Raw genomic sequence first — 12,299 nt, 5'->3', positions numbered from 1 at the left:
CCAGCCCAGAGAGTGAGAGAGACAGAACACAGGGAGAGACCCCTCCTCCTGCGGGCGGCTTGAGATGCCTCCTTGATGACTGGGAGCGATTCCCGTCTCTCTTCCCTGGAAACGGTGGTGTAGCTCCTCCCACCCCAGTTTCCACCCACCTCCTTCCTTCTCCACACACGCCCTCCTCTCTCCCCTCCCCTCCCCTGGGCGGAAGCCCCAGCAGATTAAAACAGCCAGAAGCTGTGTGTAGACAAGGCTCCAAGAGGCAAACAGGGGACACGGAAAGGTGCTGGTTTCTGATCCTGGCCTTGGGCGTGTGTGCATCGTGGCACCCAGCTCGAAGGAGGCTTACTGCCCTGGCTTCCAGTGTCCTCTCCAGGAGACTCCAGGGGACTCAGGAGACAAGCCCAGCTTGGGGATCAACTGATGGAAACCCTTCTTCCCATTCATGGTTCATCAAAATATTCTGCAGACACATCAGCCAACTGCTGTGGGTGCTTTCTGGGGAATCTGTGCTGCTCGGGGCCAGGACGTCAGCCCTGAGACACGGGGTTCTCTCACTGGAACAAGAACTTGCTGGAGGAGGCAGGTAGCCCGCGGGGAGAAGGGGACAAGGCAGCCTGGTCTGAACACTGGCCAGGTCCCACGAGGCCAGCTGACCACCCTAAAGGTACTTCTGTGACAGCTCAAATCCTTCCCATAAACCCTTTGATCTAGGCTGGCGCGGAAGGGTCCATGCTACAGAAGCTGCCAGAAGTAAACCAAGGTGCACAGACCGGAAGTCAGAGTGTTGAAGGGGGAGAGCTTCCCTGGGAAGGGTAGCCCCAAACTGCCATATCCTCGGGCTCCCCTGTGCCTCTGTGACTCACCTCCCACTGTGAAGCCCCGGTGAGCTGCCCAGCTGGCCCAAACCTGCCTCAGTTTCCCTCACTTGGCTGCTACTTGACTATGTGCATCATGGGCACGTGCTTTAAATATTTTCATTTTACCCCTTACAAACGCCATCATGAGCAGCCCTGCGGTCGCAACGTCTAGAAGAGCCTTCTAGCCGTCCATTGAAAAACGCACATTCCTTTAAACCAGAAAGATGGCTTGAGGGAGACCCACAACAGAGGAATGAAAGCAGCCAGTAAAAACAACTTGAGCTGGCTGGATGGGTATGGTTTGACCTCCACCAAAAGAAAGGTACAGAAGAGAATGTGTAATGGACTACTTGTTTATTAAAGAGTGGGAGAGAGGCCGAAAACAAGTACACACAGAGAATACACAGAGACTTCTAGAACGTACAGATGAAATGGGTAATGATCACCAGAAGCCCATGTGGGAATGAGTCACTTTTCACCTATAGTCTCTGGGTCTGCGGACTTTTTTTTTTAACCTACATGCTGAGTTACTTTTATGAAATTAGCATGTTTCATTGTGGGAAGGTGACTGTTAAGTTTCATCAGTTACAGTTTAACACCATAACGTATTACGTGCTTTACCTCATATTTTAGTCCATCGGCCCAAACGTAAGTCCCTTGTCCGTGCATGAGCCCTTCCGAAAACATACCCTTCAAAAGAGAATGACAAAGCCTTAGGACCAGGCCTTTGAGTCTACATAACGCCTGCCACTGTGGCTTCAGTTCTTAGGATGGAGGCTTATCCCCCCTTTCATCTGCATGAAATGCTGGTCCAAATGCCCCCAAACGTACACACATCAGACCTATGCAATGGTTAAATGCAAGCTGTAAATTCAGACTGTACCTTCCTCTCCTAATTAAGTGGTGAAAAATGCTGGCGTTCCAAAGAATTCATACACTTTGGGTTGTGCACATCACAGTATAAGGATTTTTTTTTTTAATTATGGAAACTAGATAGACCTAGTAAAAACCATTATCCGGATATTAGCAACTACTCCATTTGTAAATTTCATGCCTGTCCATTTCCCCGAACTGGGATTTATCCGTGTGGGTGTGTCTGTGTATATCCATGAATATGGACAACTCATGTATGTGTGTGATCTACAGCTGTCAATATCGTCCGTTTACATTTAGTGTCTGCTGCTAACATACAGGAACTAGTCACTAACGACTCAGCACACCTGGATGTCTAAATGCTATCCGAGGAAAGAAGGATAAGGACACGTCCGGTTCTCCCCTGGGATCACCTGGTTAGAGGCGGGGTGCGTGGAGGGGAGGACGCACCCTATGTAAACAGCACCCAGCACCCTGATTCCGTGGTTCTCAGACTCTACCATGCTTCAGAGTCACCTGGGGATTGTGAACACACAAATGCTGGGCCCACCCCCGAAATTCTGATTCATCAGCAGGTCTGGGATGGGGCCCAAGAATCTGCGTTTTGAAAAAAATCTCCAGGTTGGTCCCCCAGTGCACACTTCTCCAGAGAACTGTGGCCCCAACTCACTAGCAAGAAGACACATTGTATCATCAGCCCCGGGTTCACGTGGGCTCACGACAGGCAGGTGAGGACTGAGGAAAACGTGGGGCCGCCAGTAGTTTTCCAACTCTCAGCTGGCTCGTTTGTGATTATGGAATCGATTAGAGTCACAACAACCAGCGTTTTCACAAACTAGACTAGAAAGGGTCACGCTGCCTCTATGTGGTAAGGGCAAAGGTTTCACGAAATGTTTGGTTTCATTGTCTGTCTTTAGGGGGTTAGGATCTACATCCGTGGCAAACCCGTGGTCTCATGACATGAGGCCTGGGGCTACGGAGTCATTCTGCCAGGTTGGGCACTCTCACAAGTTTAAAGGAGATGCTCCAGAAATGGAGGGTGTCTGTCCCCGCATCAACGGGGAGGGCGAGGCCAGCAGGCCAGGCTTGAGCTATATGGGTGACTAAACCAAGCACCTCTAGGGGTAGTGGGAGCTGATGCTGCGTCCTCAGCGGCCTGGGGTGGGCTGGTGCCACGTGATCCAGACCTGGGCATCGTGTTGAAAGGCAGCAAGGCTGCCTTTGGCACCACGGCGCTCAAAGAGGATTCTGATCAGAACGAACGCAGCCGCTTATTCCCAAACTGGCGAAGGCCAGATGGGACAGTCGTCTTAGGGAATATCATTCAGCCATAATAATGGCCTTTTTTAGGAGCTTTTATGACCCAGGAATAAGGATATGTTATATGTGTAGTGCGGGGAAAAGAAAAAATCAGGGCACAGAAACCCACGCTCTAGGACCCCAACCGCAACAATCTGTTCTTATTATAAGCACGTGTTTCTTTGATAATCCGAAAGATTACTGTTATTAATTATCATTAATCTAATCACGATGAGTGATGGCAAAAAAAACGAAAATACCTCAAAAGTATCTCATAATTATGGTATAGTATTGAACAGTAAATCAGAACACCATGCAATATATATTATATATATATTTCTATACTATATAATTAAATATATATTTATATACTCTATAATTAGATAATATATGACATAAAATATGGTATAAATAAAATACAGAATAAATAAAATATATTTTCTATTTAGAGGAGGAAATGGAAGTCAGTGGGAGTTGGAGAGTTTGCACAGGGAGGGGTTTCAGTTTGGGAACACGAGAAGTTCTAGAGCCGGATGGTGCGGAATGCCATTAATGTTACTGAACTGGACACTTAAAAATGGTTACAATGGTGAATTTTAGGTACGTTTTACCACGAAATATTTAAGTCATGAAAAGCACGCAGCAATACGGCAAAGTATTCATAAGTGAAAAAAGATCCACAATCTTACCTGCAAACTCTACATACAGGCCCACGTGAATGCGGATACTTCCATTCAAGGAATAAAAGGGACACACGGCATACTCAAAATACTTACTGGGAACGGAGGACCGTCCTGGGATTTTCCTCGTCCGTATTTACTTTAGTCACCTTAATGTTGTTTGTGCAATAAATAAATATCAGGAATAGAAAACAACCTAAAATGATAACTTCAGGGGCGTCCGGGTGGCTCAGTCATTACGCATCTGCCTTTGGCTCAGGTCATGATCCCGGGGTCCTGGGATCCAGTCCTGTGTCGGGCTCTCTGCTCAGCGGGAAGCCTACTTCTCCCTCTCCCTTTGCCTGCCACCCCCCCTGCTTTGTACTTTCTCTCTTTCAAATAAATAAAATCTTGGGATGGCTGGGTGGCTCAGTTGTTTAAGTGTCTGCCTTTAGCTCAGGTCATGATCCTGGGGTCCTGGGTCTCTCTCTCTCCCTCTTTCTGACAAATAAATAAAATCTTTAAAAATAAATACATACAATCTTTTTTTTTTAAGATTGTATGTATTTATTTGACAGAGAAAGAAATCACAAGGAAGCTGAGAAGCAGGCAGAGAGAGAGAAGCAGGCTCCCTGCTGAGCAGAGAGCCCAATGTGGGGCTCAATCCCAGGACCCAGAGACCATGACCCGAGCTGAAGGCAGAGACTTAACCCACTGAGACACTCAGGCGCCCCAGTAAATATAATCTTTTAAAAAATGATGACTTCAGTTGTATGGAGCCATGTTTCTACCTTAGAATAGGTAATCGAAGTAAAATCAGCATTAAATACTTCCAGCTTCTTCTGAAGAATCAGTGGACTTTCCTGAAGATACAAATCTAAAACTCTCACCAAACATTCTAACCTTCCTCCCTGCCCACTCCCAAAATGTGTCACTCACGTGGTAGGTGCAACCTCCTTGAAAGACCGCAAAGCCTTCTCCCTCATATAGTCCACGGACTTTTTCCCCTTCATAGCTACAAAGAAATACAGCAATGAGTGGCGTGAGCAAACCTAAGTGACAGCGGGTTAAAGTCATAATTAACACCGGTGAAGAAGTACAAGTGATCTCTCACGTTCATTCACTTAACACATGTTCCCTGAAGTGCCACTGTATCCCGTTCCAAGCACTGGGCTGGTGCCATGAACAAGCGGTCAGGGCAGAGGCCTCTCAGAGGACTTGGGAGCTGTACTGAGACCCATGGGTCATGAAACAAACAGCCTTATGAAGAATCCTGGGAAAAGGGAGCAGCAAGTACAAAGGCCCTGGGGCAGGTAAGAGCCTGACAGCTCAAGTTCAGCCCACAGAGGGAAAGGAAGCCCAGCTGGGGCACAGGACAGAGGGAGGAGAGGAGACAGAGGCTCAGGGGCTGCAGGAAAATCCAGAGCTCGAGGAAGAACCTGGAGAAGGCTGTAAGAGGGGAGTTGGCCAAGGTCAGAGTTAGGTCGTAAAAAGAGCACTCTGGCTGGCTCCTGTGTGAAGAGATTGTGCAGAAAGCTAACAACGAGGAGGAAAGAGTGAAAGAGGGTAGAGATGGAAGTTGATGGTTTATTCTGGACCGTGTCTGTCTGGAGTGATGAAAAAGTTCTGGAAATTGATAGTGGTGATGGTTGCACAACAGGGTGAGTGTACTTAATGCCACTGAATTGTACACTTAAAATGGTTGAAAAAGGGGCGCCTGGGTGGCTCAGTTGGTTGAGCAACTGCCTTCAGCTCAGGTCATGATCCCGGACTTCCAGGATCGAGTCCCGCATCGGGCTCCCAGCTCCTTGGAGAGTCAGCTTCTCCCTCTGACTTCTCCTCTCTCATGCTCTCTCTCACTCATTTAAAAAAAAAATGGATAAAAAAGGAAATTTTATGTGTATTTCTTAAAACAGTTTCCACCCCCAGGACAGAGCCCAGTGTGGGGCTTGAACTCGTGACCCTGAGATCAAGATATGAGCAGAGATCACGAGTTGGACATTTCACCACTGAGCCACCCAGGCGCTCCCTAGTTTATGTGTATTTTACTATGACAATTTTACAGTTTTTCTTTTAAAGGTCTATTCTAGACATGGGACCAAAAAGCCTTGGGGATGTGCTGGCTTTGGGGCAGTGGGGATTGAGGACAGCATGCAGATTTTGAGTTCAGAACCAGGTGGATAATGTGTGATTTGGGACCTCACTCAGCTCTACACACTGGGGTAAGTGAGGTGAAAACCAAAAGGACAGGGGACAGCTGTGACCAAACTGGGCTTCATCCAAGAATCCAAGGAAGATTCAATGGCAGAAAGTCTACAAATACAACTCATGACATCAACAAATCAAAGGAGAAAGACCATACATTTATATCAAGATGCCAGGAAGGCGTCTGATAGAATTCAGCAATCATTTCTATAATGATGCAAGGAAACTACCTAAACATAAGAGACGATTTATGCAAAAGGGCCAGCATCTATGATTTTCGCGAGTGAAATACTAAAATCGATGCTCTTAAATTCAGGAACATGAACAGGATGCCTGAAATTCCCAATTACTCATCACTTCGTTTGTCCTGAGTATATAGCCCTTCAGTAATGAAAACGAATAAAGAAAATGTCAAAAAGTTTTTAAAAAGTCCCAGTAGCTCCATTCAGTGGTATCGACACCTCCCATCGCTCCCAAGACACATACGTGTTTTGCGGTGCTCTTGGCCTGGATCTGGACCCTCTCTGTGTCAGGATATTCAACTCCTCTCATTCCCACATTAGGGCAACCCCAGGCTCAGCTTCCCTGAACTAAGTCAGTGGCCACTGCTGAGAAACTCTGCTGAGTTGCTCTAGGAAGAGCCCAACGTAGAACATAGAAGCACTGACTACACAGACTGTATTTCTTGCTTCTTAATATCCTTCTGCAGTGCTCACCCAGAGCTGGCACAGGTAATTCATTAATAAATGGCCGCTCACAGAAATCAGTGGCACTTCCATACACCAGTAATAGCAGAAAGAACAATTAAGAAAATAATTTCATTTATGGGGCACCTGGGTGGCTCAGTGGGTTAAAGCCTCTGCCTTTAGCTCAGGTCATGATCCCAGGGTCCTGGAATCGAGCCCCACATCAGGCTCTCTGCTCAGCAGGGAACCTGCTTCCCCCTCTCTCTTTGCCTGCCTCTCTGCCTACTTGTGGTTTCTCTGTGTGTCAAATAAATAAATAAAAATTTAAAAAAAAGAAAAAGAAAGAAAAAAATTCCATTGATAATTGCACCAAAAACAATAAAATATGTAGAAACTCAGCTGAAGTGTGAGAGACCCGTTCTCTGAAAACTACAGAACACAGGTGAAAGAAATTGAAGGGGATACAAACAAATGGGAAAACATTCCATGCTCATGGATTGGAAGAACAAACACTGTTAAAGTGGCCACACTACCCAGAGCAATCTGCAGATTCAATGCAACGCCGATCAAAATGCCAACAGCGTTTCTCACAGAACTAGAATGAAAAATACTGAGCTTTGTACGGAACCACAAAAGACCCTGGATAGCCCAAGCAATCTTGAGAAAGATGAACGGAGCTGGAGGTATCACAATCCCAGATTTCAAGATATACTACAAAGCTGTAGTAATCAAAACAGTATGGTAGAGGGGCAAAAGTAGACACATAGATCGGTGAAATAAAATGGAGAGCCCAGTAAACCCACAGCTATATGGTCCATTAATCTACAACAAAGGAGGCAAGAATATACAATATGGATAAGACAGTTTCTCGACAAATGGTATTGGGAAAACTGGACGGCAATTTGCAAAAGAATGAAATTGGACCACTTTCTTACAATGTACATAAAAATAGACTGGAAATGGATTAAAGATCTAAGTGTGAGACCTGAACCCAACAACCTCCTAGGAGAGAGCCCAGGCAGTAAATTTCTCTGACATCAGCCACAGCAACATTTTTCTAGATAGGATTCCTCAGGCAAGGGAATCAAAGGCAAAAATAAGTTACAGGGACTACTTCAAAATAAAAAGCTTTTGCATAGCGAAGGAAACCATCAACAAAACAAGGCAACCTACTGACTAGGAGAAGATCCTTGCAAATGATATATCCAAAAAGGGGTTAATGTGTAAGATACATAAAGAACTCATACAATTCAACACCAAAGATACAAATGATCCCATTGGGGCACCTGGGTGGCTCAGTGGGTTAAAGCCTCTGCCTTTGGCTCGGGTCGTGATCCCAGGGTCCTGGAATCGAGCCCCACATCAGGCTCTCTGCTCAGCAGGGAACCTGCTTCCTCCTCTCTCTGCCTGCCTCTCTGCCTACGTATGATCTTTGTCTGTCAGGTAAATAAATAAAATCTTATAAAAAATTTAAAAAAAAAAAAAAGACACGTGGCTTCTGCCCTTGCTCTTTCTTGGATTACTCTCTGGGGAAGCCAGCTGCCCAGGGAGCCACTCTGAAAGCAGACCGAGCAGCCAGCCAAGCCTTCGGATGATGGCATCTAGAGTCCCATCTCGGCTGGACCTCCAGACATCCTAACCCAATACCATCCAGCTACGCTGCTCCCTGATTCTTGATCCCCATAAACTGCGTACAGTCACGTTTGTCTTAACGATCACATTCTGGGGTGACCTGTTACAGGGACAGATTACCAATCCAGGGAGTGATGGAAACAATTAGGAAGGCAGATCTCAAATCTTTTTTTTTTGGAAATGAGGCCAACAGTTCAGTGAAGCGATAACGAAGAGGCAAAGCAAGCATCAGAGAAAAAGCCTAAAGAGAGAAGCAGAGAGAAATAAAGAAATACAGCATCACAGGGAAGGGGGAGAACAGCCTGGGGAGGTAGGAAAGGGCAGCACCCATCCGGAAGTCAGAGATCAGCGGAGCAGCCAATGGCTTGACAAGTAGCGACATGGAAGCTTCTCCGGGGTGGGATTTCCCCAGTTAAGAACCAGAGGCTCAGGGCACCTGGGTGGCTCAGTCGGTTAAGCGTCTGCCTTCAGGTCAGGATCTCAGGGTCCTGGGATTGAGCCCTGCATCGGGTTCCCCACTCAGTGGGGGTCGGGGGGAGTCTGCTTCTCCCTCTCTTTTTGCCCCTCTCCCCGCTTGTGCTCTCTTGCAGTCTCTCCCTCTCAAAAATAAATAAAATCTTTAAAAAAAAAAAAAAAAGCAGCAGCAGCTGAGGCTCAGAAAAGTTCAATGATGGAGCTGCTGTCACAGAGCTAAGATTCCGACCCCGATCTCATTTCAAGTCCTGCAGTCTTTGGTTTGGGACACCGGGGTGGGGGTGTTGAAGTCCAGTGGGTGATGTCCAGTAGGGAGTTAAAAATTTGAACATCAAACTCAGGAGAGGGACCTAGATTTTTATAGTCATGGCAGGGGTGCAGGGGGGCAGGGGGGAAACATGGAAAGCTACAATAAGAAACCGAGGAGAGGGCGCCTGGGTGGCTCAGTGGGTTAAGCCGCTGCCTTCGGCTCAGGTCATGATCTCAGGGTCCTGGGATCGAGCCCCGCATGGGACTCTCTGCTCAGCAGGGAGCCTGCTTCTCTCTCTCTCTCTCTCTCTCTCTCTCTCTGCCTGCCTCTCCATCTACTTGTGATCTCTGTCCAAAAAAATAAGTAAATAAAATCTTAAAAAAAAGAAAAAGAAACTGCAGAGAGAGAGAACAGAGAGCAGAGAAAGGGGAACGTGGAAGGCGTAGCCCATTAAAATCACCTTTCAACTATGATTTTGGTGAGAATGGGTTCTTCGTAGTGAGTGGCGTCTTCATTCTGCTGGTTCTGTTTGGACTCTCTTCGGGGTCCCAATTCTATGGACTGCTTTTCCATTGCTGGGACAGCACCATGGGACATCTCTTGCCTTGCCGCACTGCCATCTTGTTTGGCTAATTCTGGGTAATCAGAGAGAGAGGAGGGGGAGCGGGCAGACTTATCTCCCTTTTTGTCTGCTCTTTTCTTTTCCTTCACCATTGTCTTTAGAAGTCCTCACGTTCACTTTACTGTTTGTTTCAAAGTGCTGATCAGTTTCACCTGAAAAATAAAAATTCTCTCTCTAAACACTTGCAGGTTTCCCTTGTAGTTAACATTTCAGCTTTGCAACCTGATGTCATGGTTGTTTTCCTCCTAAAGCTTAAAAAATTACAACTATCAAGTATCACCCATTTCTAGAAAGATCTCCTCAGTTGTCCCTAAAATTTATTTAAAGCTGGAACCACCGGGAAGCATTTCTCTTCAAATACTGTCCCAGCAAGAAGGTAATCTGATACATTAGAAATGGCCGCTTAGTCCCTAAGTTTCTCCATGCTGTCAATCAATATTTTTTAAATCATTAAACCTTTCATTTCTTTATTTTTAAGGTTTTATTTATTTATTTGACACAGAGAGAGATCACAAGTAGGCAGAGAGGGAGGGCGAAGCAGGCCTCCCACTGAGCAGAGAACCTCAATCCCAGGACCCTTAGATCATGACCTGAGCCAAAGGCAGAGGCTTAACCCACTGAGCCTCCCAGGCGCCCCAATCAATACTTTAAAAGCCCATCTCTCAGGGTGCCTGGTGGCTCAGGTCTGCCTTCAGCTCAGGTCATGATCCCAGGGTCCTGGGATTGAGCCCGGTGTCAGGCTTCCTGTTCAGCCAGGAGCCTGTTTCTTCCTCTCCTTCTGCAGCTCCCCCTGCTTATGCACTCCTGCTCTGTCCAGTAAATAAGTAACATCTTAAAATAAAATAAAATCCCATCTCTCAGTACATTGGCAGGGCAAAGTTCTCAAGAGCTGGATTCGGGCTCCTGAGGACACCTTACAGCTGCGTGTTCTTGAGCACTCGAATCTCCTTCTGCTTCAGATATCAAACAAAAATAACAGTGCCTCGTCTCACTTTAAGAATTGCACGAAACAATGCACAGAACCCCCTACAGTTTGGGGGCTCAGTACAGTACAGTACAGCACACTATCCAGGATGGGGTGATTATCATGTCACTTTCCTGTTTTTGAACTTGAAATCATTGGCTGACTATACACTATGCCAGACGGAGTGTCTCCCATGCCAGAAAAGGAATGGTGTGATGTGTGCCCAAGGTCACAGAGCTGGGGGGTGTGTCCCCAAAGCCCTAGTTTTCATGGCCTCCCAAACTGGCCCCACTGAAAGCATCTCAGTCCAACAAGCAGGACACAGAGATGAGTCCTGGGGTGCAGAACAAAGTCTAGTCCCTCTTCACACCCCACAGCTTGGATGGCATCCTTTGGACACACCACCTGCCAGCTCAACCCACCTCTAAGCTTTGCTCTCACCAGAAGGACCCTGCTTTTCTCTTCCTTCAAAGCCCCACGACTCTTTCCAGCCCCCACCCGATCACTGTCTCTCCCGTGAACCCCAGCTGAGTCTTTGCTACATAGATAGGCGTCTTCTGGTCCCGTCAGTAAAATCTGACCTACAAACAAGGCAAATCTCGTTTCTCAGGGTGTTTCCCCCACTAACTTTGACGTTGTGTTCTCCCAGGGCGTGAGGTCTTAGGACCGTGATTTACTCATTAGGCAACACAAAAGGAGCGCGCCCTGAGCCTGAGGTTCCCCACGAACCTCCTGTCCACCGCACTTGCTCAGGTCCTGGGGATCGCGACCGCCTGGCCGAGGAAGAGCCGGACCTGGCCGTCACGTCTGCGGTGGCGCACGCAGGACCGCCGGCGGGGCGCTCACCTGGCTCGGGACCACCGGGGGCTCAGTCAGGCCTGGGCGGAGGGGTGGCGCGGGTAGCGGAGCGTCCTGACTCGGGCGGTTCTCCAGGCAACCGCGGGCCCCGCCCCGCCCGCCCCGCCCTTAAAGGGACCGCCGGCTGCGCAGCCGCCGAGCATCAGGGCTCAGCGCTTCAGGTCCCGGAGGCCAGGTGGCAATCTGGAGCTGAACGTACCTGGACCCGGGTTGTCCCGGCTCTGCTAACTGCCGCGTGGCCTCGCAGCCTTTACCTTCACCATATCACGAGGATCCAGGTGGCTTTCTAGTGACCTGAACAAATTACCCCAATTGCTTAAAGCAACGCAAATTTATCATTTTAGGATTCTAAGTTAGGAGTCCAACAGGGCTGGTTCCTTCTGGCAGCTCCAGAGAAGAATCCTATTTCCTTGCCTTTTCCGGCTCCTACAGGCAGCTTTCCTCCATTCTGGGTATCAGCTGAGAGAGGTTCCCCAACTTTTAAGTCCAGGAGCTAGATGGGGCGGGATAACTGACCCAGCCAATCCAGGATACTTGCCTCATTTCACGACCCCTCCCCTCAACCGCCTCTTGAGAGCCCCGTCCCGCCATTTAGGTCTCATATTTTAGAGTTCTCGGATCAGGACACAGCAGTCCTGGCAGCGGGGATGGGGGTAGCGCCTACCAGACCCCAATTCACAGAGTTCCTGCTGTTATAAAACGAGAGCCTGCTGGAGGGCACGCAGCTGCATAGAGTTCAACAGACAATGATTACTCGATTGTCTCATGACATCTGAATTTTAAGTTTGCAAATGGAAGCTGGGAGGGGTGGTGCAGCTGGTCCACACTGGTCACCATACACAGATAGCCCTCCAGGTCCCCAGAGGGCACTGTGACCCCGTCTCTGGCCGGGTTCAGACAGGACGAGATTCCACAAAAAACCA

At 47.9% G+C, this 12,299-nt stretch overlaps 1 protein-coding gene across 3 annotated transcripts in view; it reads right to left on the bottom strand.

Annotated features, from left to right (window-relative positions):
- Positions 1–11,450, bottom strand: part of RSPH10B (radial spoke head 10 homolog B) — a 52,629-nt gene extending 41,179 nt beyond the window's left edge. The window contains exons 1-4 of one of the 3 annotated variants that reach the window (XM_032327460.1): positions 11,365–11,450; positions 9,393–9,706; positions 4,625–4,700; positions 1,476–1,544 (exon numbers count right to left, since the gene is read on the bottom strand). In XM_032327460.1, the coding sequence (XP_032183351.1) occupies positions 1,476–1,544; positions 4,625–4,700; positions 9,393–9,646 (399 nt within the window). In that variant the 5' untranslated portion in view covers positions 9,647–9,706; positions 11,365–11,450. Of the gene's footprint in view, positions 1–1,475; positions 1,545–4,624; positions 4,701–9,392; positions 9,707–11,247 lie in introns of all 3 variants that reach the window. The other 2 variants (XM_032327459.1, XM_032327457.1) reach the window with 2 other exon arrangements.
- Positions 11,451–12,299: the final 849 nt, after the last annotated feature.

Source organism: Mustela erminea, chromosome 20, assembly GCF_009829155.1.
Source record: "Mustela erminea isolate mMusErm1 chromosome 20, mMusErm1.Pri, whole genome shotgun sequence".
In the NCBI taxonomy this organism is placed as follows: domain Eukaryota; kingdom Metazoa; phylum Chordata; class Mammalia; order Carnivora; family Mustelidae; genus Mustela; species Mustela erminea.
The sequence above is the reverse complement of the archived record's forward strand: the minus strand, read 5'-3'. Positions and strand labels throughout refer to the sequence as shown.